This window comes from Paramormyrops kingsleyae, chromosome 7 (assembly GCF_048594095.1).
Source record: "Paramormyrops kingsleyae isolate MSU_618 chromosome 7, PKINGS_0.4, whole genome shotgun sequence".
NCBI classification, from domain to species: Eukaryota; Metazoa; Chordata; class Actinopteri; order Osteoglossiformes; family Mormyridae; genus Paramormyrops; species Paramormyrops kingsleyae.
In genome coordinates, this window is record NC_132803.1 from 22,709,185 (window position 1) to 22,735,188 (window position 26,004).

General features: G+C 42.3%; 1 protein-coding gene across 4 annotated transcripts in view; it reads left to right on the forward strand.

The window, feature by feature from the left end:
• The window catches only part of garnl3 (GTPase activating Rap/RanGAP domain like 3), a 113,407-nt gene that overhangs the window by 66,916 nt on the left and 20,487 nt on the right, over positions 1 to 26,004 (forward strand). For all 4 annotated transcript variants that reach the window (XM_072714515.1, XM_072714518.1, XM_072714516.1 and 1 more), the window contains exons 4-21: positions 4,997 to 5,096; positions 8,248 to 8,366; positions 10,923 to 10,987; positions 11,529 to 11,592; positions 11,833 to 11,859; positions 13,456 to 13,531; positions 13,980 to 14,078; positions 14,179 to 14,282; positions 15,986 to 16,094; positions 16,259 to 16,304; positions 16,395 to 16,501; positions 16,673 to 16,788; positions 17,567 to 17,689; positions 18,420 to 18,494; positions 19,757 to 19,871; positions 19,960 to 19,986; positions 21,029 to 21,130; positions 25,676 to 25,789. In XM_072714515.1, the coding sequence (XP_072570616.1) occupies positions 4,997 to 5,096; positions 8,248 to 8,366; positions 10,923 to 10,987; positions 11,529 to 11,592; positions 11,833 to 11,859; positions 13,456 to 13,531; positions 13,980 to 14,078; positions 14,179 to 14,282; positions 15,986 to 16,094; positions 16,259 to 16,304; positions 16,395 to 16,501; positions 16,673 to 16,788; positions 17,567 to 17,689; positions 18,420 to 18,494; positions 19,757 to 19,871; positions 19,960 to 19,986; positions 21,029 to 21,130; positions 25,676 to 25,789 (1,588 nt within the window). The remainder of the gene's footprint in view (positions 1 to 4,996; positions 5,097 to 8,247; positions 8,367 to 10,922; positions 10,988 to 11,528; positions 11,593 to 11,832; positions 11,860 to 13,455; positions 13,532 to 13,979; positions 14,079 to 14,178; positions 14,283 to 15,985; positions 16,095 to 16,258; positions 16,305 to 16,394; positions 16,502 to 16,672; positions 16,789 to 17,566; positions 17,690 to 18,419; positions 18,495 to 19,756; positions 19,872 to 19,959; positions 19,987 to 21,028; positions 21,131 to 25,675; positions 25,790 to 26,004) is intronic.

Consider the following 26,004-nt stretch of genomic DNA (forward strand, 5'->3'; position numbering starts at 1 on the left):
CTGGAGTTTGACACCCCTGTTCTATTACAAGGGACAATGCAATGTTTGGAACAACCTAATATCAATGAAGGTGTCAACTGCACCAGAATCCACAAATGTGACAAGGGATGGGTCATTCTAACTGAGAGAAGCAAGCAGAAGTAGATGGGAAAGAGGGTTTTCAGAAAGGCTGTTCTCTTTGCGACTGTCCTTCTCTCCCCTAGCAAGGCCTTGCCTTTCGCAGTGAGCCCAGAGCAAGAGATGCAGAGATGACTGAAAACCCAACAGTAAAAACACTGCTTCTCTCACTTGCGACTCTCCCTCTCTGTAGGCTTCAGGAGGCTTCATCCTGGTTCCATCAGCTCGTCAGCAGGCTGCATACTGGAATAGGTTGCCTTAGGAAATGAAGACTGTAGAAAGGGAAGCTGAAATCTTGCTTGGCCAGTCTCCTCTGTTCTTCTTGGCAATTCAAATAGCCATAGTTATGAAGTCCTCCAAGCAGGACTTCCACTCTCTACTCACAGGCTTACCCGTCAGTACATCAGAGAAACCATGATGGAATATTCTGAGAAAATTCCATGTGCTTTTCACCACCAATGTTTGGAATTCACTGTCAGGGAGAGTCTGCAGTTGAACTGAAACCCTGGTACAGATCCACCATCTATTTTGCTGCCTCCCAATCCCCCACTGGAGGTTCAAGCACATGCTTATGGGAGTTTTACTTACACAAAATTGTTCTGAGGGCAGAACGAAAAATGATTCGTTCAGAGGGATAACCAATGAGATCATAGAGAAGGTGGGTCCAAGCAACTAGAGGAGGCAAGACCAAGATGTTTGATTGGTTAGCCACACCTCCTCTAGTTGCTTGGACCCACCTCGTCTACAATATCCTTAGTTATCTCTCTGAACCAATCATTTTTCATTCTGCCCTCAGAACATTTTTGTGTAAGTAAAACTCCCATGAGCCAAGTACTTGCTGCAGGGTTGTATTGAAAATCTTCTGATCTATACACATCAGAGACTGCTGATTATAAATGGCTGTGACCCACTGCAGAGCAAAGTCAGAGAGAAGAGAAATACAAATACCATTCCAGTCTTCTGACGCTGAAAGACTTTGGCTGAAGTTCAGAAACAACAGAAAACTGAGTTGGAAGCCATTAAATTTACCTGGGTTGCCATCATAGCTCTGGAGGTCCAGGACCTGAGGTCCTTAATGAGCTGGGAATAGGGTGAGTTCAGATCACCTTGGGCCAGATGGAATATCAGTTGAGCATAATTGACTTTCCAAATCAAAACAGGAATAGGCATGATGAGCTGACTCAGCTAATTGCTTAGCGCTGTTCAGGAGCTCCTGCAGATGCTCTTGAGGGCTTCCCAGCATGTTTCTTTGAGTGTCGAGCCACCTCATGAAGTGGATCCTTCTTTGCTGGATTCATACTGTCACAAGGACCTTGGATGTCTGTCTGCTCTCAGTGTAAGTTGGGTACACAGTTGAAGAGCTGTAGCCCTCTCTGTGAAAGTTTTGATAAAACAGGGATAAACATCAAATTTCCATTCCCTTATCTCACTCTGGAGCAATGCACAACTCAATCATGTGCAAAAACCAGATCCTTTAAAGATGAGGAAACATGAAAAAGCATTCAACCACAACAGCGGCATTCAAAACATGAAAAGTGCCGCGAGGTACAACTCAAATAGTGGACCTATCTCAGCTCAGATATAGGGACTGTCTGCTAATTAGGCAATCAATTAGTAAGCAGGTGAACTGGTGCAAGAAAATATGAAGTCATCCCTCGGCTCCCTCTGGTGGCCAGGTCGAGACAACATTTGTACCCATATAAAAGGCACGTAATCTGAATTGCATCTGTGAAACATATATCTTAAACAGGGTAAAAATATGTGAAAACAGGTAGTTTGGATTATAATGTCAACTAAGCAGCAAGACCAAGCTACCTTTTTGGAGGAAAGGAGTATTAAATGCCGTGATCATCTGTCAAGGTTGGATTGAATCTAAAATCAATCATCTTCAGAGCCACGCTTACAACCGCCCTTCCAGAAGTGGTGTTGCTTACCAGGGGATTTGGACAAACTCCAGAATAATGAATTTTTGAGTAAGTAACACATAAGCTTTAAAACATTGTATATGTTTAGAGAACAAAGCAGCACCTGATCATGTACTGGGCTGGAAAAATTATTGAAACTTAGCAGATACTGATTTTCACAGGAAGTGTCCAGATGCCAGGGGTATGTCATATATATGGTGTATATTCCCTTTGTTTATTTACAGATGTATATTTTCTCCTTATCATCTAATTACATTTTATATGTATCATATACATTATAAAATGATCAGTATGTCTTTGGAACATAAGAATCTCCATTATGACAGTGTGTACCTTTTCTGTGCTGGAGTCAGTCCACTTTAGGGGAAAAACAGCCTGTATTTTCATAGCAATGTGGAGAGCTGAGATAACTGGTCCTTCAGAATAGGACTGAATTGTGTTGAGCTCAGGCCTGCCGCTCTGCCGAGTCTCTTCCAAAAGGTGGCTTGTGCCGTTCTACTCCGTGTCTCCTGCAGCCTGGTGCACAGGGCAGAGCTCGCAAACCCCCGCCACACTGCCCCCTTTCTGTGCCTCGCCACACTGAAAGCATAGCAGTCCTTGTTGTAGTGTTGTTGTTGTTTTCTACTGAGAGGAATGTGAAGCAGTCTGTTTTAGCATCCCAGAAAGACCGATCCGTGGATCCTGCAGGAATTCAGGTTAAAATGTTGGTCTGTGGCGCATTAATTGACAGGAGGGCTTCATCAATGACTGCAGCACAGCAGTCCTCCTCTGCATTGGCCAAAACACTAACGGCCTCATCCTGAGCATAGGGCCAGCCGTCGAGTGAACAAGCTGAGATCTATATTACCGACAAGTCTAAGGTCTGACTTCTACCCACTTTGACCAGCCGCATCATGGTGGTAGAAATAAACTGGCATTCTTCCATGGAGGAGTGTTCAGGTTGACCAGAGCCATCTTGGCTAACTGTTTGATCCTACAAAAACCTCCTGTGGATCTTCTCAGAACATAAGAAGGCAGATAGTAGCTTGCACTGTGTTGTGTCACTCTTCCAGTATGGCGCCATGCTCCTAGTGTTGTGTTTAAAACCAGTAACTAGTGGTGTGTTTTGCAGGCTTGTGTGATCCTCTGTCACAGATGAACAGCCTCATTATCTAAATCTTTTAGCTTTTATTGCATCGTGGTTTTCGGTAGACTGTAGTTTAGAGGGCTGATCATAAGAAACTATTACAATAATTACCCGCATTTTATATTTGTTGGCACATTGAAACTATTGAAAACAAGCCCTCCAAGTCAGCCCTTTCGTTTAATTCAATAACAATTGGCTGTAGACAAAATAACATTTTATGATGGGTTTGTGGCACAGCTGCAGGTTCAGTTCATGGGTCAAGGTGAGGTCAGGTTTGAACCTTTATGCAGACAGTTCAATTCTCATGCTACAGCTGCACTCCAAGAAGTAGGAGGATCTTTTTGCAAGCCCTGCTCACAATTTCTACATTGTTTCATAAGGGTTAAAACCTGAAATACCTGGAAGGATTGCATTTAATCTAAAACATTTAATATTTAGCTAAAGGGTAATGTCTTAGATAAATTAAGCATAAACAATTGACTTTGTCAATGAAGGATGAAATGTGATCAGAATATGACAGAATTTTAAGACGAAAGAATGAAGGCAGTATCTCTAGATAGCAGCGGAGGTTCTTTTACCTCTTAAAGTGTATGTAGCAGTGTTCAAATTTGCTGAGGATACAAATGCACAGCAACGACACAAAAATATTTTATGGTATTTAAACACAGGAATCAGTGAATTAATTTAAGACGTTTCTTCTTGCCCTGGGATATTTAGAGTTTCTTGGAAGTTGCTTATCTTAATGAAAAAGGCCTCTCATAAGAGGTTCAGTGTATCTTACACTGCAAACAAAAACCACAGAGGACTGATATTTTCAGAAGAAGTGCAGTAGCTTCTAATGTAATATAGTCCCTGAATTGGCAACATTCAGATTACAAATCCATATTCTTACCTACCTCACTGTAACACATTATTCCTTAAGTGTTCCCTTTTCTGCTTGTTATAGTGAGTGTTTGCCATCCCTGTGTAAGAGCATCTGGTGAAATGAGCTGGATCTAGGCACAGAGTCGTAAAACTAGGAAACCATTGTTTTGCGGAAGAGGCTAAAGTTGATGTCAGATGGACCACAGGAGGTTAGGGGGTGGGGTTGGGCTGGAGGCTGGAATGGTTCAGCCGGGTCAGGCATGACAGATTGGAGACTGGGCGTAGTGAAGGCAGGCGTAGATCAGAAGGACACCAAGCAAGCATCAGGAACCACAGAACTGCAATAACTCAACTTTGTAGCTTTTGGAATGAGCACTGGGCAGTATTCTGTATTTTAAAATAAGGTACCAAAGTGGCTTAATTGAGAGGCCCAGTCTTTGGGGTTTCCTCAGACAGCAGGATAAAACCCTGAATATTCTACCTGTTCTCCCAGAGTTGCTTTCTTTGTATGACACACTACAGTACATACACATACCTAGCCTACCTCTCTCTCCTCAACTCCTATCAAAAACATTTACGTAAGAAAATGGTTTTAAAAGTTAATATTTTTATTTTTGTTATTGATTTTGGGAGCATTTAAACAACCAACAACCTAAATGAGTTCTTTTTTGCGTTGTTTTCTGCGTTTGCTTTGATCTTACTTCCCGTTAGCGAGCGAGCCTATGTTACTGTATCAAGGAATACGTGTTCACATCTCCCTCCCTCTCCTCCCCCCAAACATCAGCTCCTATGAAAAACCAACATCAGAGTTAGGAACTAACTTACGCGCTGCCACGAAATTTGGAAATTACGGCAGAATTTTTAATTTTGCAATTCTTTAAACTATTTTTAATTTATTTGGCACGCATGTTTGCATCTTTAAAGGTCATATGTAGATGGTTTTCTGTACCACTTGTGATTGCAGATCACAGACTATACCCCAGGAACATGGAGGAGAACCGACGTCCACCTAGAGAACCCAGAATACCACACCAGATGGTTCTTCAAGTATTTCTTAGGGAAAGGTGAGTTTCTCCAACCTCCTATGCTGCTATTTATTTTCCATATATTCATTATGAATGTATAGGAAGATTTTTATATGTGATTTGTTAAGAGAAACTGTTCTGTTTGGCCCATTCTTGAACAAGTTAATTATATAAACAAGAGTAAAAAGTATGTGGGCTTTGTGTCTGGGGGTCACGCTAAAGGTACAGTAGCTCTCTGTGGCGGTAATAACCGCAGGACCAGAACAAGCATGAATTCCTTTAAGCGTCTCCTATGAGTTTTACACGTGTATGTGCATGTGGACAGCTGGCCTTATTTACTGCACCCCCAGAGGCTATACTGTTGAGCATGAGGAGAAATGCATTATTGACCATATCCATTTCAGGGATCCGGCTGAATAATTTGGCACCAGTTAAGGTTGTTTTATATTTTGCAGACTGACATCTGTGGCAGCATCAGTGTCGTTCCATGGTTGTCCAACAATATAAATTATTGCCGCCATTCACAAGAGCAGTAAACGCGGTGCCACTGGAACTGCCAGGAAGTGTCAGTTAAAAATGCCTTTCTATTCATCACAAAGTCTGCAGCTTTGATATTTCAGGGGAGGACTCACTCGCATGCACTTAATTCTTGCGGCAACTAGCAACACCAGCACAGATTTTAATTGCCAGTGGTTTACTAAATCTAGGCTGAAACAGTAATATGAACAGTAGCCTAATTTACTCATTTGTATAGGGCACGCACAATCAGGTATCCTGATCTGTGAGTGCTGCCTGTAATTTGAAAGATGAATAGGAAAAAACAACTAAATGAACCAGACAGCCAGTTGCAAAACAGATAATAATAACCAACTAGGATTTTTTTATTATTGTTGTTGTTTTTAATATACTGTTAGAATCCAAGTTTGTACCATATAGTGGTTAATTAATGTCATAATTGTGATGCCTTTGGTTTTATTTATCTGAACTTATTTGACTAGAAAACATTGTTAGGACAAACAAAGCCTTAGCTAACAATTATTTATTTGATGGCCACCTACACTGCATTGAATATGTTCTTTACGTATACAAAAATGTTCAGGATAGAAAAAAAAATGATTGGTTCAGAGAGATGACCAATCAGATTATGGAGGAGGTGAATCCAAACAACCAAAGGAGGCGGGACCACGAAGTCTGATTGTTTGGTCCCACGTCCTCTGGTTGCTTGGACCCACCTCCTCTTCTATCTGATTGGCAAGCTCACTGAACCAATCATTTTTCATTCTGCCCTCAGAACATTTTTGTGTAAGCAAAACTCCCACGAGCATTGAAGATGCTTTAACTATGCAACAGATATATACTGTAGAAAGCACCAGTATGGATAATGTATGAATCTTTCAGTAGTGATGGCCAGACCAAATTGTACAATGTAGCCTTACAATGACCACAGCAGCAATGTCTCTAATACCTGAAGTATAAACTGATTGCTGTTGTGACAAATATGTTTATCACTGCAGCAGGACAATAACACAAGCATTTCTCAGCTGTGCTTCGTCCAGGAGCTTGGAGCTTCTTTGTTTGATGTGCTGTTAGTCAACTGTAGCCAAGAGACGATATCCAGAGAAAGCAAATTAACTGGTGATCCTGTCCTCAATTCAAGTTGTCTCTGCTTGCCAAGACAGTGGCTATTTTTAATTCTACATGTGGTTCTTTACATTGGTAAGTATTTATGAAATGGTCTAGTTGGAAGAAAGCAAAAATCTTAATAATTTTTAGTGAGGATTTAAGAAAGAATCAGAATGACTTTAGAAAGCTCATCTCCCCGTACTCTCAAACCCAAAGCCTTTATTCTCAGGCTTAATCACAATTCTTTAGCTGGTTTAACTATACAATTGCCTTAACACATTTAGTTTCTCTAGAGAAAAGGATAATATAATGTTTATTGAATAAGACAATGGAGTCAATTGGATAGTTAAATGCTTAACAGAGGTAAAAATCTAAGCATTTACGCGTTTTGGTGCTGCAGCACATACAGTCACACAAATTCTACTTATATGGCAAAATGATTACTCCTGAGAAATCATATTGTATTAATCTCTGTACAACTCAGGAAAGGATGGCTCATACAGCTACTTTTGTTTTCTAACGTTTTTTTTTATATTCTCTGGGTCTTCGTAGAATCCTTCACTTACGCCAGTTCCCTTCAAAGCAAAGGTTGCAATACAAGTTTTAGGCTTTCAGCAGGTTAACTATAAACACACATTTTAAAAAGTAACTTGCTTTTTTATTATTTGCAACATTTTTGTGAACCCAAATGGTTAGAACACCTGATTTGCATAAGATATACCAAAGTCGCTCACTGCACACTGCTCAGACATCCCACTATGCACTGCTACCACACTGGCTACAGTTGCAGACAGAAAGGTATTGTCAAACAATATTATGATATATTCTTTTTGCCGCTGGATGCAGGAAAAGGTCTTAAAATATGCTTAGACCCCTTGCTGGTGAGTCACAATGTGGAATTACATTCAGCTTTAATATCCATGGTAGAGTGTGAGACTAGGCAGACCTACCACTCCAATCTAACACAATTAAAATATGAGGATCTCCTCTTACAATAATCTTGTCAACATGGCAATAGTCAGTTGGCACAGAGCTTAATGATGAAGGTCATTAAAAATGCATTATCGTCCAGCTGCACTGTTGTTCTCCAAGAGCACAGAAGGGACAGGAGGGCACATTTTGTCCAGTTAATTGATAAAATCAGGATGAATACCTTTTATGTGGAGACCAGGAGCACGCACTCTTGATTTTAATTGGATTTGGGTTTCCTTTCTCTTAGGATGAATATGTTGCCTTACCGACTGAGGATTACTGAATTTCAGCCCCAGCTCTTCAAAAAATGTAGTCAGACCCTAGACTGTGGTTGAGCTTGGCCACAGTGATAGATGTTTGTGCAAAGTATTTTCTCATAAAGTTTGGTTTTCCTTGCACAGAAAGGGTCCAGCCAATTTATTGAAATTTCCTCTATTTTTAATTCACAATTGATTCCTACCCTTTTTGCCCCACAACACAACAATGATGGAGTGGTTTTGCCATCACGTCCTTCAAACAAGCTGAAGCTTTATTATTGCTCATCATCAGTGTTACAGTCTATTTTTGTTGCTGTTGTTTGTTCTCCATTACTCAGTACACCAGAACTACGTTGGAACCGATGCTGAAAAGAACCCTTTTTATCTGTCCGTGGTTCTGTCAGACCAGAACAACCAGCGCGTGCCCCAGTACCGGGCCATCTTGTGGAGGAAAGCGGTGAGCAACTTCAGTGAGGTGAACGTGAGAGACCGAAAGAGAAATGCAGGTTCACCTTTAACAAGATGGCAAAGACCATTAGCAGCCATTTTCTAAGTCTATGTCAATAAACGTAACTTAGCAATTAGCAGTTTATTTTGTTTCTGTAAAAATATTCCTGTAACATGTCCACTTCATTCACTCATTGCTGAATGAAGAGCTGGATTTACGCTAATCAGAAATTAGTCAGTATGTTGTGCTGCACGAGGGCACAAAGCCAAAGTGAGACCTTAAGATAAATACATACGATGTGTCTTCCCAAGTCGGTAGCATTCTGTGTCGTGACCCAGTCTGCATGGCAGCTGCGAGGGCCGTTTTCTCATGGCTGCAATTACTGCGCCGCTTTAGTGCCTGTTCAGCAGCGTATGCCAGCAGAGGAGCTCCCAGGGAGAGTGCTGACACATGGGCTGCCTTCCTTTTTATGCATATATTAATATATCGAGTTGTGTGACTAATGTCACACACACACACACACACACGTGCGTATAGCTCTGTGGGCTTTATTTGTGCGCGTCTCCTACTCTGCAGTGGGTGTGCATGTTCACTCTTGTGATTTAGGAGTTTTTCAGTTCCTCTTTAATTCCCCCTTCTGCCATTTCACGCTAAATAATTATAGAGGATGCCCAGAGAAAGATGAAATGAGAGAGAGAGAGAGAGAGAGAGAGAGAGAGAGAGAGAGAGATGCACCGCTCCCCCTCTACTTCTGGTGTGGAAACCCTGCCAGTAGCATGGATGTAAAAAGGAGGATGAAAGCACAGCTGTATGTGCGATAAACAAACAAGGACGGAGGATGGGAATGTGCCATATTCTGCATGACTGCAATCCCTTTCACTTTTTTGTAGAAGTAATAAATCCAGGGAACTCTAAATGCACGCATTTAATTTTTATACCATAAAATTTTCAGTCATCATTAACTTTTAGAATTTATAAGCCTTATAAATGTGAAGCACATTGTCTTATTTAAAAGGAAATAGTATCTTGCAAAAGCCATGCAGTGAAGGTAATCAAAGATGGATCCCCCAAAGCTGAATATTTCAGTGCTGCTACTCTGAAGTATCACATGACCACACTCAGGTCGAGTTCCAGAGTTATTGTAGCTGCATCGTATTTCCACCGTGTATATAGTGACACCTGGCTTATCATTGCTGAGGCAATGCTTCACGATTCTTATGCAGCACAAGACATATTACTAAAGGAAATCCTGGGGGACTTTTAAGATTAAACATAATGAACTTAAATAGTTTACATGCATTCTCATGCCCGGCACTGTACTGTCTAACTATTCCTTGACAATGTTTTAATTTAATTCAATTTAATTCAATAAAATTTTATTTGTATTGCGCATTTTCACAACATTACATCGTATCGAAGTACTTTACATTTTCCACGCCCAAAACCCCCAGTGAGCAAAGCCAGAGGCAACAGTAGCAAGGAAAACTCCCTAGAAGGAAGAAACCTTAGGAGGAACCAGACCCAAAAGGGGAGCCAATCCTGCAGGGGGCAGCAGAGGAAGCCCTGACCCTAACCAGACCCAAAGGGGAGCCAGTCCTCCAGGGGGCAGCAGAGGAAGCCCTGACCCTAACCAGACCCAAAGGGGAGCCAGTCCTCCAGGGGGCAGCAGAGGAAGCCCTGACCCTAACCAGACCCAAAGGGGGAGCCTGTCCTGTAGGGGGCAGCAGAGGAAGCCCTAACCCTAACCAGACCCAAAGGGGGAGCCTGTCCTGTAGGGGGCAGCAGAGGAAGCCCTAACCCTAACCAGACCCAAAGGGGGAGCCTGTCCTATAGGGGGCAGCAGAGGAAGCCCTAACCCTAACCAGACCCAAAGGGGGAGCCTGTCCTCCAGGGGGCAGCAGAGGAAGCCCTGACCCTAACCAGACCCAAAGGGGGAGCCTGTCCTGTAGGGGGCAGCAGAGGAAGCCCTAACCCTAACCAGACCCAAAGGGGGAGCCCGTCCTCCAGGGGGCAGCAGAGGAAGCCCTGACCCTAACCAGACCCAAAGGGGGAGCCTGTCCTGTAGGGGGCAGCAGAGGAAGCCCTAACCCTAACCAGACCCAAAGGGGGAGCCCGTCCTCCAGGGGGCAGCAGAGGAAGTCCTGACCCTAACCAGACCCAAAGGGGGAGCCCGTCCTGCAGGGGGCAGCAGAGGAAACCCTAACCAGACCCAAAGGGGGAGCCCATCTTCCGGGGGTCGGCAGAGGAAGCCAAATTTTACCACTCAGGAAGAGCAGAAGAGAAAGTGTATGCATCTCAAAGGTGTTGCTGGGTAAAAGGAGGAAAGAAATGATTACCAAAAGTATTATTTCCCATAATGCCCATGTTCTGGTCAAACACGGTGGTCCAGTGGCCTGCTACTAAAATTTAAGTTTGAGTTCACGTCTCATAATTTACTCTCACTGTGTGGTAAAGTCAAAAGGAATTTTGTGGGCTATCTGGGAATCAAAAATCCTGGGTGATTCTTCAATGACATTAGAGAAGGAATGTTCCTAAACATAGATTCTGTCCATCCGTCTTCTACAGGGAACTCTCAAGATCTCTCTTCCTTACAGCCCCACAAAAACACTATCAGTCAAGTCCATTTTAAGGTAAGTGTAATATTTTTCCGTTTTGCTTGGAAGAGTTAGTACTTTACATATTATATTGGTAATCTTACAAAATAACATATACTGCGGTATGCTACATGGACAGTATGATGGTATGAATCATTAGATAGCCTCCAAGCCTAGTGTAGGGGGACTAGAGCTTGGGGTGTGTGGGAGGAGTAGGGATTGGGAGGGGGGGGGTCAGGGGAAAGCGCTGTTGTCATGCAGACAGCATCTAGTTTTATTACATGAAACTCTTGTCTGTTCTCACCTATGTCATACTATTCATATTTTAAGTATGTTTTATAGGCAATTAAATCTCTAGCCAGTTCTAGCTAACTGGAGAGTAACGTACATTTGACCCGCTGTTCTTTAAATATTAATCGGGTTCAAGTGTCCATTCACACAAACACTTCAGTGAGGTCATAGTCACCCACGGGCAGCAGTGAAAGCCGTTCCTGACTCGCCAGCCAGATCCTCTGCCTCGGGAGTCTGTGGATGTCTGCTCCGACTCTCACTCTGATTCGCCTGTTTTCCTTCACAGTGCCATGAATCTTGACAGGTTTGAGAAGGCCCCCAGGGAGATACTCAACCCAGAGATCCAGAAGGTTAGGCTCAGGCTGGCCCAATGTCACCCTCGTCTGTCTGATGCTGAAGACTCACTGTATTCCTGTATTCAAACATGGTTATTACTGGTCACATGCAATTTGATTTGGAATAAATCTGTAGCAGTGACTATAGCAAATGTATCAGTAACAGATGCAGGCAATAAACAGGGAAACCACCGAAATGTAACTGGAACAAACTGTCAGTAACAATGTAGTGACGATGATACAATTTCTTGGCAGGACCTGCTGGTGCTGGAGGAACAAGAGGTAACATTTCCTGATATCTTAAACTCAAAATTTGTACTTGCTAACGGTATTTAATAGTCTACATCAGGGTTTCCCAATTCCAGTCCTGGAGGGTCGTTCTGCGACACAGTTTGCAGATTTCCCTGCTCGAACACACCTTATTCAGCTCACTAGCCAATTAGCAAGTTTAGTAGGTGTGTCTGAGCAGAGAAATCTGCAAACACGGACTGGCCCTCCAGGACCAGGATCGGGGAATCCTGGTCGACACTGACTTTTTACAAGCCAGGCTCAGGGTAATGCAACATCTAAAGGGAGACCATGGGTGGATACGACTCAACTAATAAAGTTTATTGGAAAAACAACGCAACATAAGCAAGACATCAGTAAAAAAGGAATGTTAAAGGAAAAGTATTGAAAATTGAGTATTTGCTAAACCATTCAAAAGGTGCTGGTCAGGAGGAGATGACACACACAGAACAAGCCAGCAGCCATTAATGCCCCCTAGAGGCCTGGTTGGGCAATTAAGAGTCACCACCTATGCCTGCTTGAGGTCTCCACCCTGCAAAAGAGAGACAAAACACAAAGAACACATGAAAAATAATGTCTTTATCATTTCTGTTCTTGCATTTTGTGTAATTTGCAATATTGTCGGTTCTATTTACTCATTTATAAAAGCTTTGATACAAAGCTTTGGAAGTATTATTGTATAACATTATTAATATAAGATCTGTTATGCATTTGTCACAATGAAACACCCAAAAACAACTGAAATTCTCAAAATGTATTGTACAAAGCATCCTTAATTCTCATACCGACCATTATAATGCATTCTGATGTTATCTGTAGTGCATTATAGATGAGAGTTTGACAGAAAGTGTTACCCTAAATGTTTCTCTTAGGTCTTGATTTACCACAGAAACCTTTCACATTTTAGGAGGCATTTTGGTCTCCTATCGACTTGGATTCAGGTTTGGATGTTGTATTGAAATGACAAATTGTGTAACAACACTAAAGGTGCAGGCACATTTGAAACTTAATGCTCAGCATCCTCTCAATTTGCATTGTGTTGCTGTGGTTTTGATCACAGTGACTGGGATAAGCAGCCAGTGACTGCAGTGATCTGAGTGAAATGCCTGAAATGTTCTCAGTGACATTAGGCCAAGGGGAGATGATGTCACAGCACAGCATCGCACAGCACAGCACAGCACCGCACCACACAGTACTGTACAGCATAATACAGTACAGTACAGCACAGCGCAGAAAAGTAGAGTATAGAAGGAAATTGATTTTATGGCTTTGGATCAACTCCTGTACCATGTGTAGAGTTTGCCCTGTGTTTGCTTACATTTATTTTGAGCACTTTGGTTTCCTCTTGCGGTCCCTGATAAAATAGCACTTTGTTGGAGGTGTAAGTTGTCCTGAGGTTTCTGAGATTCTCCATAAACTTGCCTGAACTTTGTACTGCATAAGTGGTTAAGGAAAATGGATGGGTACGTACTGACATTCGCGTAATCTGAAATAACCCAGAACACTGTCATTTTGTTGTCCTCCCTTTTCTATTTGTTAAAATGATGTTCTTCAAATATAAGTGTAAACAGATGGAAACTGTTTTTCTAGGGATCTGTAAACTTCAAGTTTGGTGTGCTGTATGCCAAAGACGGACAGCTCACAGATGATGAGATGTTTAGCAACGGTAAGTCCTGTATTTATGGATTATTATATTCAGTGGGCAGTTTATTAAGTATATTTACATATTGTCAGATATGTCTCTAGACCACTTTAGACAAGCAAAGCAAAAGAAGGCTATTTTGAAAAGTCCAAAATCTGAGAAAATACTGAGATGTTAAGCAGTTCTCTTGGTCATTGCAGTATTTGCTGTGTACTGTGTTACTTCATTGCTTTATTGTAATCTTTTACTATGAGGTGAATAGCATAGCTATTATATAACAGAAACAAAAACAGCTGTGTGCAGTTGTTTGACTGGTACTTGCATAGTAATGGTAATGGTAATGGGAATGGGAATTCCCAACTTCAGTGGTAACAAAATCCCTTTACTGTAGGATTGTTAAATGTGTTCTTTGATGGAAGCTTTGATTTTGATGACAGAGTCGATAAGAGGTTTTTTTTCTTTTTTGATGCAGAAACCGGAAGTGAAAACTTTAACAAGTTCCTGAACCTTCTTGGAGACACAATTTCACTACAAGGATGGGCGGGGTACAGAGGGGGCCTGGACACAAAAAGTAAGAGCCTGTACCCCACAGCCTCATAAATGTCAAATTCAGAAACGGTCCGCATATGGAGTCTTCATTTCACAGTGTTTCCCATATGTTCTACTCATAGATGACACTACAGGAATACACTCCATTTACACCGTATACCAGGGTCATGAGCTCATGTTCCACGTGTCCACCATGTTGCCATACTCCAAGGAAAACAAGCAACAGGTGAGTTTGTGATTACCCACAATTCTATGCTGCACAGGCAAAAACAAAACTCTGCGCTACAAGGGAGTCTGTCTCCTGGTGGTCATGGTTACCAGTGTGAGTCACTGTTGCTAGTCTGATTCCACTGATTATGCGTAACACTGCAGTTCAATTGGACGGCATGAGGTTTTATGTGAGGGCTTTTATTTCAGAGGTCTTTATTGGATTGCTTTTGAGTTACATTGATTTGAGTTGTTGACATAAGCTGGAATTTCATTCCATTGCATACTTGCATTGTGCAGTACAGAACTTGTGGAATGCAGTCCTGAAAAGGCCAATCTCCTTTCGCTGCCAAAGAACTAATTTTTCAATAATCACTCTTTTATCGGTATTCTTAACATTTTTTTCGATGTTTCCAAGTTTTCACTCTGCCTTAATCCAGCCATATGGCAGATCCTTCTGATCACAGGAGTGTCTTTGAACCAACCCAAATGCATGTATAAAAGGGGCTGCCTGACCCAGCATCAGAGGCGGATAGTTCAGGTCCAGAAAGTACAAATCCAGACCAATATTTTGTTTCAACCAAACAGTTGAGTATTCTGTAACTGTGACTCTTTATACTCAATTGGTTGGTTGAAACAAAATCTTGGTCTGGATTTTTACTTTATGGACATGAATGAACTATCCACCTTTGTCTAGATCACAGACTTGGCATTCCCCCCCCCCCCCAGTCCTTGGGAACCCAGCTCCCGGTAGCAAAAACATGGACTGTCTGTGGGACCCCGAGGAGCAGATCGGGAAACAGTGATTTAGGGGAGCTGAAGTATATCACTCACTGCAGACATTCATCCACCTTCACTGCCTTTGTGTTGGCCTTAAATATACATACACCATGGTGCACGTAGCAATGAATTCAGAAACACCCTCAATGAGACAGAACAGCCAATACGGAAATCGCATTTGGCGGCATTGCTCAGAGTTGGACTGTCAAATCAGAATCCATTTATTTCCCAGTCAATTATGTGCAATTAATAAATAACCAGGTAAACATACTGTATAAATAAAGGTGAGACAACCTCATGTAGGGTGTAAACAGCTCTGGGGGGTGTAAAATAAGCTTATAAAGTCAATAAGAATCTTAAGTTTCCTGTAGCCTGAATATGAGATATGAACTGTAACTCATATTGATTTGTTTAAACAAAATGAAGAACAGACCTAGAGTCAGCCTGTTATCTCAAGGAGTGCCAAGAACTCTTATTCTTATGAATAATAATTTATTTTATTTATGTTCTAGCAATGGGATCGTTGCCTAATGCAGTAATAATTGAAATTCAACATTCACTGAAAAAGTCCTTTTTGTAATTACATATTATTTGTGTTGGCAGACTATGTCTCTGCCAAAGAACAGCAGAGATGACATTCCAGCCCCTTTCATTTGAACAGGAAATAATTTTTTTCCCAGAGAGTTTAGTTTAATACCCTATAAAAATGTCTCTGTTTTAAATGGCTGTGTGCTTTGTACATATTGCAGTACCATCAAACGTTTGCATGTACTGTTAGAAAATACAGTCAGTTAATTGCTTTAGATATTACATTAGCATTTGCTTGAAAGTCTTTTTTCTGGTGCTGTAATTTTTCTTTTGCACAGATTTATATGTAATTGTCTTGCTCTCTGTCTCTGTGTGGCTGTGTCTGTGTGGCTGTGCGTGTGCATGCCGTCACAGGTGGAGCGCAAGAGACATATCGGGAACGACATTGTCACGATCGTGTTCCAAGAAGGGGACGACGCTTCCCCATCGTTCAAGCCGTCCATGATCCGATCCCATTTCACGCGTATCCTTTAGGCAGATGCTGCTACGTCTGACAAGCGCTCACTTCCAAAGCTGCACGTTTTGGCGTGACTTACTGTAGAAATATTGACATTTTATTCAGGCTTATTGTTATTAATGGTACTCTCGGCTCATTATAGTGCTGTTTGCCCTTAATGCCGCCTGTAGATATTTTTGCCTTAGTTCGATATAACAGTCAGAATGACAGTTACAGGTAGGTAGCTAAATCCGCCGCTTTTGCCTGTTTCTCCCACTGCACCTATTCGGCACTCAGTCTGAGTGCCTCTGCTCTGACGTGTCACAGGTTGAAGATATTCTCAGAGGAGAGCGTGCCGCTTTTTGGACCCCCCCTTCCCTCCCCGCCAGTGTTTACAGACCACCAAGAATTCAGGGACTTTTTGCTAGTAAAATGTAAGTAATGACGCCGCGCTGCACCAGAGCTGCTGGAGTTCCTCTGTTTTTGCAGATCGATAAGCCGGGTGCATGGAGGCGAGGCCGCGTGTCGGAATATATGTAGGCAGGGAAGTGCTTGTAGAATAAGCGACCGGCCCTTGGCAATGGGCTCTGTCTCCTTCTGCACAGTAATTAATGGGGAAAAGGCCACCCTGGAGACGCCGACGTTTGCACAGAAGCGGCAGCGGACACTAGACATGCTGATCCGATCGCTGTACCAGGACCTCATGCCGGACCTCTACAAGGTATTTGCCAGATTCATGGCCAGGCCACCCCCTGAGGGCTTCCTGCAGTGTCTGCCCTGGAGTATCTGCCCTGGAGTGTTTGCCCTGGAGTGTCTGCCCTGCAGTATCTGCCCTGCAGTGTCTGCCCTATGGTGTTCGCCCTGGAGTATCTGCCCTGCGGTGTTTGCCCTGGAGTGTCTGCCCTGTGGTGTTCGCCCTGCAGTGTCTGCCCTATGGTGTTCGCCCTGCGGTGTTTGCCCTGGAGTGTCTGCCCTGCGGTGTCTGCCCTGCAGTATCTGCCCTGCAGTGTCTGCCCTATGGTGTTCACCCTGGAGTGTCTGCCCTGCGGTGTTCGCCCTGCAGTGTCTGCCCTGCAGTATCTGCCCTGCAGTGTCTGCCCTATGGTGTTCGCCCTGGAGTGTCTGCCCTGTGGTGTTCGCCCTGGAGTGTCTGCCCTGCGGTGTCTGCCCTGCGGTTTGCATGGTTTAAAGTAACAGGCCACAGTCACAAGGGCCAATTGATAGTGCCGCACTGCATGTGTCTCATCTTGTTACATCATTTATGAGATATTGCTTAGGACAACAGAAAGACCCAGGCTTCAGCTATGCTGAATTATGGCTAAAGAATCTCCTTTCACAAGTATACTTGGTACTAAAAGGGTAAAGCGGTGCTTGACCATGCTTGCTGGCAGCGGGATCTGGTTCCTGATTTTCCTAGAACCGTGTTGTCCCAGTGCCGTTTCTTGCTGCCACGGGCCTATGCTGAACCCTTTTCCATCTCTGCTTTTCTCCCCCTGCAGGTTCCCTTCTCTCCCCAGAACATGCTGAACCGGCGGTCATTCAGTGACGTCCTGCCTGAGTCACCAAAGTCCGCCCGTAAGAAGGAAGAGGCGAGACAGGCTGAGTTTGTCAGGATAGGGCAGGTGAGCGGCATGACCTGCAGAGAAGGGCGTGTGTCCTTCATCTCACTCACTCAACCCTATGCACCTTTCAGGAACTGAGGGCAAGTGTCACAAAGTGCAGGCACAGGAGGGAACAAGGGATTTATTTGGGGAGAACACATTCAGGAACACAGAGCAACAAGCAAGACTGACATCATAACATTAATGACCAGACTGGCAAAGTATACATTGACACGCACTTAAATACGGCAAACTAATTAAACAACAATTACAACCAACTGATAACAAGAGGATTCCACATGAGTTAAACAAGGGGGTGTGGCACACATGAGGATCGGAACGATCGGGACGTGACAGCAAGCGATATACACCAATGGAGTTATTTCAGAAGCTTCTGGAACATTTAAAGATCTTTTAGTAACAGTTATACAGTACATTATAATGGTTGGTATAAGCATTAAGGATGATCTGTACTGCATTATAAAGGTATCTATAGTGCATTATAGATGAGAGCTTCATAGAGCATTCATTATGCAAAATACATACAGCCATAATGCGTTATGGCTTTTGACATTTATAGCCATGTTTATAATTCTTTATGAATGCATTATAATGCATTATGAATGTGTTAATATATTACTAAAAACATGGCCTTAAGTGTTTCATATTATTGTGAGGTTGTGCCAGAATATTGTAGAAGTAGGAAATATTACTGTGTTACTAGACACCAGCACTGTGGCTCTTTGGACAGGCACTGAAGCTGAAGACCATCGTGAGAGGAGACGCCCCTACTAGTCTTGTCACCACAGGGTTGTACAGAAAGGAGGTAAGAGTCCACTTAACAACCTGCTGCTGCTTTGTCATGCTGCTTATGTCAGGTTCCAGTGTGTGCATGGACGTGTCCCAGTGATGCATGGACGTGTCCCAGTGATGTCCCGGTGATGCCTGGACGTGTCCCAGTGATGCATGGACGTTTTGGATGTCTTGGTCTGTCTTCGCCTGAGATCTGCATGACAACTCTGTCTCTGTAGTTATGTGGACTTTGCACATTTCATTCTAAAAAGGCTGGATGTCATTATCTTTATAAAGACTTTTTAAAAATAATAAATATATTTATATAGCTACATTTGACTAAAAATGCAGCTCTATTCAGTACGCGAAATGAATAACAGGTAAAACTGTAGTATCAAAGATCAATTAAAAAAAAATATTACAGACTATATGTTCAATCAGAGAAAAGCTTGTTATAATAATGATTTCCATCTTTTTCTTAATGAAATGTGCATGGCTTACATAAACATAGAGACAGACCTTGTTACAATATCTGCGGCCTCTTTGACTGTGTCATGCATTTGTTGCTGCTCGGGAGTGCCCTTTGAAAACACCTTTCCACCATCTTCTCCCATAATATATTTAACATTTTTAAGTAGACTTAGAACCTTATTCTATGTTTTTCTTCCTATAATTAAACCTTGATAATTTTTGTTTTGTGAGAGGTCGTATCTCTCTGATTTGTTTATTGGCTAATTACCGCTGAAGCTTTTATTTACGTACTCATCATCCTCCTTTAATGGGCACGAAGCGGGGATGCAGGCCTGCCTGTTCCGATATTAATTGACTTTGCAGAGCAACTTTGAAATGCTCCTGTGATGTTTAAGAGCGAGGAAGCATCACTTTTCTAAAAATGTCTAAGAACACAGCCAGGCTCAATCGCCCTACACGTGTTCTGCGGTGCTACTGGCTCACGTGGGAGCAGAAGCATCATTAAGGGGCATGCCGACCTCTCGCACTGCAAAGTGGGCACTGCGACACTGCGCTGCTCACTGCACATGCTGCTCTGGTTCATGTGGCACATGTGGGAGTGCAACGGCGTGAGACGATGAAATAAGAGCCTCAACAGGCAAATAAAAATAGCCAGAAAAGTCTTTAATAGCTATTAAAGTACTAAAACAAGTACAGTGTTCTCAAAAAATAACAGAAATGTATCATTAAGCAGTTCACATTTTGGCTAGCTCAGACAACATATAGAGTGTGCATTTCCTGTTTTTTTTCTGCACCATTTACAATAATCCTGCGTTTTTATTTCAGCCCTGGGAGCCTCAGTCCTTCTACAGCAGTTTTCCACATGAGGTTGTGTGCAGTGACTCCTGGGGTCAGTCTGTGCTCATCGCTACTGACACTGCAGGAGTTATGTTGCTGGACAGTAAGCACCAAGGCCTACAGTTCAGATAATGAGTTACACACACATGTGGTTTGTTATGAATTAATATCTCAAAACTGTTGTTTTTCAGGTCAGGATCCCACTGCTCTGAACTCAGGTGTGCATGTTGTTCGCCTATATTTACGTTGTTACCTACTAGTAACAAGTCTGACACATATTATAAACACAAGTATGTGCCTTTGGGTTTATTTTACAGACCTCCCTCTCTATGATGATTAATTTTTTTCTGCTTTGGTGTATTAATCTCCCACCAATTTCCCATCACAGAGCTAATTTTAATTCACTGTGTTCACTCACTTCACAGCATTTCCGCTGGTACATGTAATGATCTTGCAGCACAAAATTGATCAGATGGCCAGAAAACCATTTAGTAGTTTTGATTTTCATTTTTACTGCAGTGAACTAGGATTTTTATTACATCCACACATAGCTGATTTATCTCTCATGTGCAGTTAAGTTTTGTGTCAAATACTATAGTAACATGGCTCAGTATCAGCACACTACATCCATGTCTGTTGCAAATTTAACTATTTGTTTCAAAATAAATGCTTATTTAAAAATATTTCATGAGGATGTTACAGTAGCTGTTTTATTAATTTAACAATACATTGACTCTCCAAACTAATCATATAATCAGGGATTGACATAACTGGTACGCAAGTACACATTCACCTTTAAAAGCGATATGTGCGGCAATTGATTGTTGTAACAGCATGAATTCGTACATATTTTATGTGCATTTGCGCCCATATGACACAAAATTATTGTGTTTTTTAACTTTTATATGCTAATTCGTACTTCATTTGCGGTATAGAGGTTAAAATGCACGGTAATTTCTTGTTATATCAGTGCAAATGCACATAAAATACATACGCATTCACGCTGTTACAACAATCGATTGCCGCACGTATCGCTTGCGTACCAGTTATGTCAATCCCTGCATATACAGTAGTAGTACATTATCCTGTTTTTATTTCCATTTACTTTCAGAATTCTATTTAAACTCTGAGCAATACAGAATCCATTCCCACCAAACCCGTTAAACTCTCCTCAGCCTAAATTGTAGTTACTTGGGGGCTGTTGTGTCTACAGACTAAAAGGGACACTTGTGTGAGTCGCTGCCTTTCTGATTTTCACAGACACGCCGCCACCTCCAGTGCAGGTGTTTGACAGAACCATGGTGGTCAAACAGATGCATGTTATTGAACCTCAGGATCTTCTAATCACTAGGGCAGACAAGGGTAAGAGAACGTTTCCAGAGGACACTTGCGGTCAGGCGGTTTGCCCAGATGTTTGCCCAGATGATGGTTATCTGTTGGTGTTCACCTGTCAGCAAGCGGTTTATAATTTTATGGAACTTGTGGCCCTGCAGACCACAGCATAGATAGTGAGCATGCATAATAGAATATTACTCATAAAGATAATGGATTTCCCAGGTTCTAATTTTAAATACTTTTAATATTAATAACAGCCATTAATGTTTCGCATTTTCCATGAACACTATTTAGTTGTTGAGTTGAACCGAAGCTCACAATCATCATTATGCAGAGCCTGATTTTATTACTGTTCTCTAAAACTTGTAAATCACCATGGATAAATGATAAATACAGTGATGATGATTAACTGACACATTCGGGTAACATGCAACATAAAGTCTGTCTGTTTGTATAGCTGTATTTTACTTCCTGAAGCAATTGATGTTAAGTATCGTTCGCAGAATTACAACTGTTTCTGTTCTCATAGTCATTAAGCACTGTGTTACATGTTCCCTGGTGGCCTTATTTTATAGCATGTCTAACAAGTACTTAGTAATATGAGTAACAGCCAGTATCACTCAATTCCCAGTCCATGGCAATGGCTGTACACTAAAATGTTAATAACAGGGGGTGACTTGGGAAGGCTACACACCTACTGAGAACATCACAGCCAAATGTAACAGTTATATTTCCTGTTGTTTTGCTTGTGAGTAGAGAGAAATAAGTATTTTATAGTTTATTTACGTATATTTGTAATTTTCCCTGAAAAAAATTTATTTCAAATAACTTTTCAATTTTGAGGCCTTAAAGACAAACTGTCATAGACAAAAGCACCAGAGATTTTTTACAGAATTATTAGGTTTTTCTGTAGATTGGCAGAACACAATAAAGTACAGCAAGTGACTCCTGGCAGCTCCAGTGCTAAGACACGGGTTTTCCAAACATCCCAGGTGCTACCTGACACCTCTGTCCTTACAGACTTCATTCATTTCCACAGAAAGATATTATCATTGGGCTGCTTCAGATCAAACCCTGTTCATCTGTCCTTTTTTGAAGTGTCACCCTTTGTCAGCTTCGTTAGGTGGCGGTCAATTAAAGTGAATGTATTGGTATTCCTGCAGTCAGATGAAGAAGGCCCCAGAGCGGCTGCCCTTGCAATGTGGCGTCCTGTCTTTTGCCCGTGGCTTTTGTCCATTGGCTCCAATCAACTTGTCCATACTTCCACCAGTATGGAAGTATATTCCTGCTACAATGTAGACCAAAATGCAAAATTATTTTGCATCTGCAGTTCTGCGTTTCATGTCGCACAATGCTCTCCCTAAGCAAACATTTTCCCATATCCATTTATAGAATGTGGTTATAACAGTACACTGCCTTGGGATCTATAATTTGCAAGCATATGAAACACTTGGGTAATTATGAAGAACAATTCCATAAGACACGGGGATTCTGTGGCAAATGATGGTTTATTGGGGTCTATTTTTCAGGAAAAGCAAAGCAGGCATCAGCACGAGAAAAAACATATAAACAGGAGAAATCAAACAGGCAGTTAGAAGATATGATCAGGACAGACCAGGTACACCTGGAAGGAAAAAAAAATGGTATAATTTTCCTTAAAGCTGCCATCTATGATGCACTATTGATACCCACCTAATGCATTATAATGGTCGGTATAAGAATTAATAATGCATTACAGCATCTTCTATTGACAGTCATACAGCATTATAGTATTAATTAATATACAGTACTTCATAAGCTCCAGTGAAGCTGTGATCTATAATGAATTAAAGAAAATATGGCTATAATGTGTTATGTCTTTTCATAAATATGTATATCCTTGTTTATAATGCATTATGAATTCAGTATTTTAAATGAATTATACTGTGCTATGAATGTGTTCATAGGTTCTTAAATACATTGCATTCATAGAAAGTGTTACCAAAAATCCAGAGTGCTACACGGCAGCTTTCAGGATGGGCATTTTAACCATAGTCTGACTTCCTGGAGGGAAGAGGAGTGCAGCACATTTTCAGAGAAATGAGGGGCAGGTACAACTAATCAATACACCGGCCTCTTGTCCCAGCCGAGTGGGATGCTTGGATATGTCAGCATGCAGGAACCAGTGTGAATGTTCTTAATATATTAAAAAGCAATTACATAAAATATATTTTAAGAACATTTGCAAAGTGAAAGCCTTGTATGTGAACCATGAGCTGATAATCTGACAGGTCTCGCTAACGTTTACCACAGACTTGGCAGAGATTTGTCATGAGTACTGTATCTCTGGCATCTTCTATAGTACCACGTCATGGGGGTAAAGGCTATCCAGAAAACATTAACGTCCATGACCCTAACATGACTGTTACCAGATATGAAGAATAAAGCTATTGCCCTTTCAGTCTAGCCGGGTATATCAGCACATCCATCAGTGGTATTGAAGTCCTTATATTATGTCAAAAAATATGATAATTAGAGTCATCACAGCACCACCGGAAACTGGGTGGTGTTAATAATCTGAAAATAATAGAGATGTTGAACTTCTGCTATACATATTACTGGACAACAGTATACTCTGTAGCCTGCTCACCAACAGGCATATGCGGCAGAATGACTCACTCCAGTCTGAAGCTACTCCTAACAGACGACCACGGGTCAAGCCTGTACCACTACAGGAGCGGAAACACGTGTCGTCTGCCTCTCGCTTTGCTATCGCTCCGGTGGGCTTATGGATCCATCCCTTCAAATAAGGGAGTGGGCAGAACTTCTTTCATCATCCTGGTGTCGAACTACGTAGAAAGGGAAGCTGGGAGGAGGCCGAATCCCCCCCCCTCCCGGCAAACTCTCAGAACCACCCCAGCAGCCTAATCCCATTAAAGCTGCAGATTGTGGCTGTCAGTGGGCCCCGCTCTCCAACCACCTCACCACTTGAGCACAAACAGGTCACAGACCAACAAATCACACTTGGGGGTGCCGTAGCCACAGTCACACATGAAGCCGTTTCCATAATCGTACATTAGTCCCTCACCAGTATACAAATGGGGATACTTTATCAAGTTGAGTCTTTAGCAAATATCATGTGTGGCTAATGAGTATCGAGCAATATGCAGTGAAGAACTGCACTGTAATTTCATCAAATAAATATTGCCTAGGAAAAAAATATTCAGGCAATCAGATACAGGGTAATGGCATCTTAGAGCGTTCAGCAATAAGAGAGACAGTTCTGGAAATGTATGTGTAATCACACACATTCATTGTAGAAGTACAAAGCTGCCATTTCAGTCAGGGAATTTGTATGTGTATCAGTGCAGTGTGATGGACTGTCCTGTCAACTGATTTATACATCTATATAAGCATAAGACTCATAATGATTACTCTTCTAACGCTTTCTCTGAAAATGAGGTTGTTCCCTTGATTTGTATTTTCATTAAGTACACTTTGGTTTGACGGCTGGGTAGTGCTGCATGAACAGTCACCAGGTGGATGGTCTCTCTGCCTGCTACTTTTTGCATTTCCCCTCGACAATGTAAAGACTAACTGCGGACGAGGAGTCAACTCTCAGTGCTGCACCACAGCTGCGTGTTCTGACTCCACCGTTCTAACTCAGCATGGGTCGGGGGGGTTGGGGGGATTGGCAGACAGTTGACTTTATGTCAGCTGCTCTTTGATGTGGGGGCACTTGCTGTTGATCTTGCAGTGGGGGGGACAGACAGTTGACTTCATGTCAGCTGCTCTTTGGTGTGGGGGCACTCACTGTTGATCTTGCAGTGGGGGGGGACACACAGTTGACTTCATGTCAGCTGCTCTTTGGTGTGGGGGCACTCGCTGTTGATCTTGCAGTGGGGGGGGACACACAGTTGACTTCATGTCAGCTGCTCTTTGGTGTGGGGGCACTCGCTGTTGATCTTGCAGTGGGGGGGGACACACAGTTGACTTCATGTCAGCTGCTCTTTGGTGTGGGGGCACTCGCTGTTGATCTTGCAGTGGGGGGGGACAGACAGTTGACTTCATGTCAACTGCTCTTTGGTGTGGGGGCACTCGCTGTTGATCTTGCAGTGTATGCCAGCAGACCGTCGTAGGACACAGGGGTTCACATGGCATCCAAAAATATATTTTTACAGTTTAAAGAGTTAAATAGAGTTCAATACAAAAAAGCAAGTATCAACAGTTAATTCTTAAAACCATCATGAATGGAATACTGATACTTGATTGATCCTTCTATTCCATCTTGCCCCCCCATGACACACATATAAAGCTCAGGGCAAGCTTGGGGGGGGGGGTTCACAGCCTCTAGAACAATTAGAGCTTAAAGATGTTGCTCAAGGGTCCAGTGGTAGCATCAGCGACCTTCTGATCATAGGTACAGTCCTGACTGACTGAGCCGCACACCGTCATGGATAGAATGGATGGGAAAATAACAGTTAACCTGTCATATAAAAATGTACTGTTGCATCCAGATGGAGTTGAGTGTAACTCAGTATGGCACATCATGCCAGTCCCCTTTGCAATCAATCCTCCTGCTCCCCTCCCCAGGGAAAGATGCCCGGCTCTACGTCTTCAGACTAAGCAGCCTCAGCAGGGGCTTAGATGGGCAGCTTGTCCGCACCAAATATGACAGCCGAGAAAACAAGCTGGAGAAGACGAAAGGTGAGATGGGCTGTTTTTATATACAGAATTTCATGCATTATTTCCTCTTTGAATCATCTGCCTAAATAGTAAATTCAGTATCAACACTGTACATGTGTCACATGATTATGGTTTGACCTTAATTTTAACATGCTCAGTGACAAAAAAAGGTAAGCATCCAGGCGTGATGGAAATGAAACGAATCTGCTTTGTGGTGAAAGGTCATGTGACTGTAT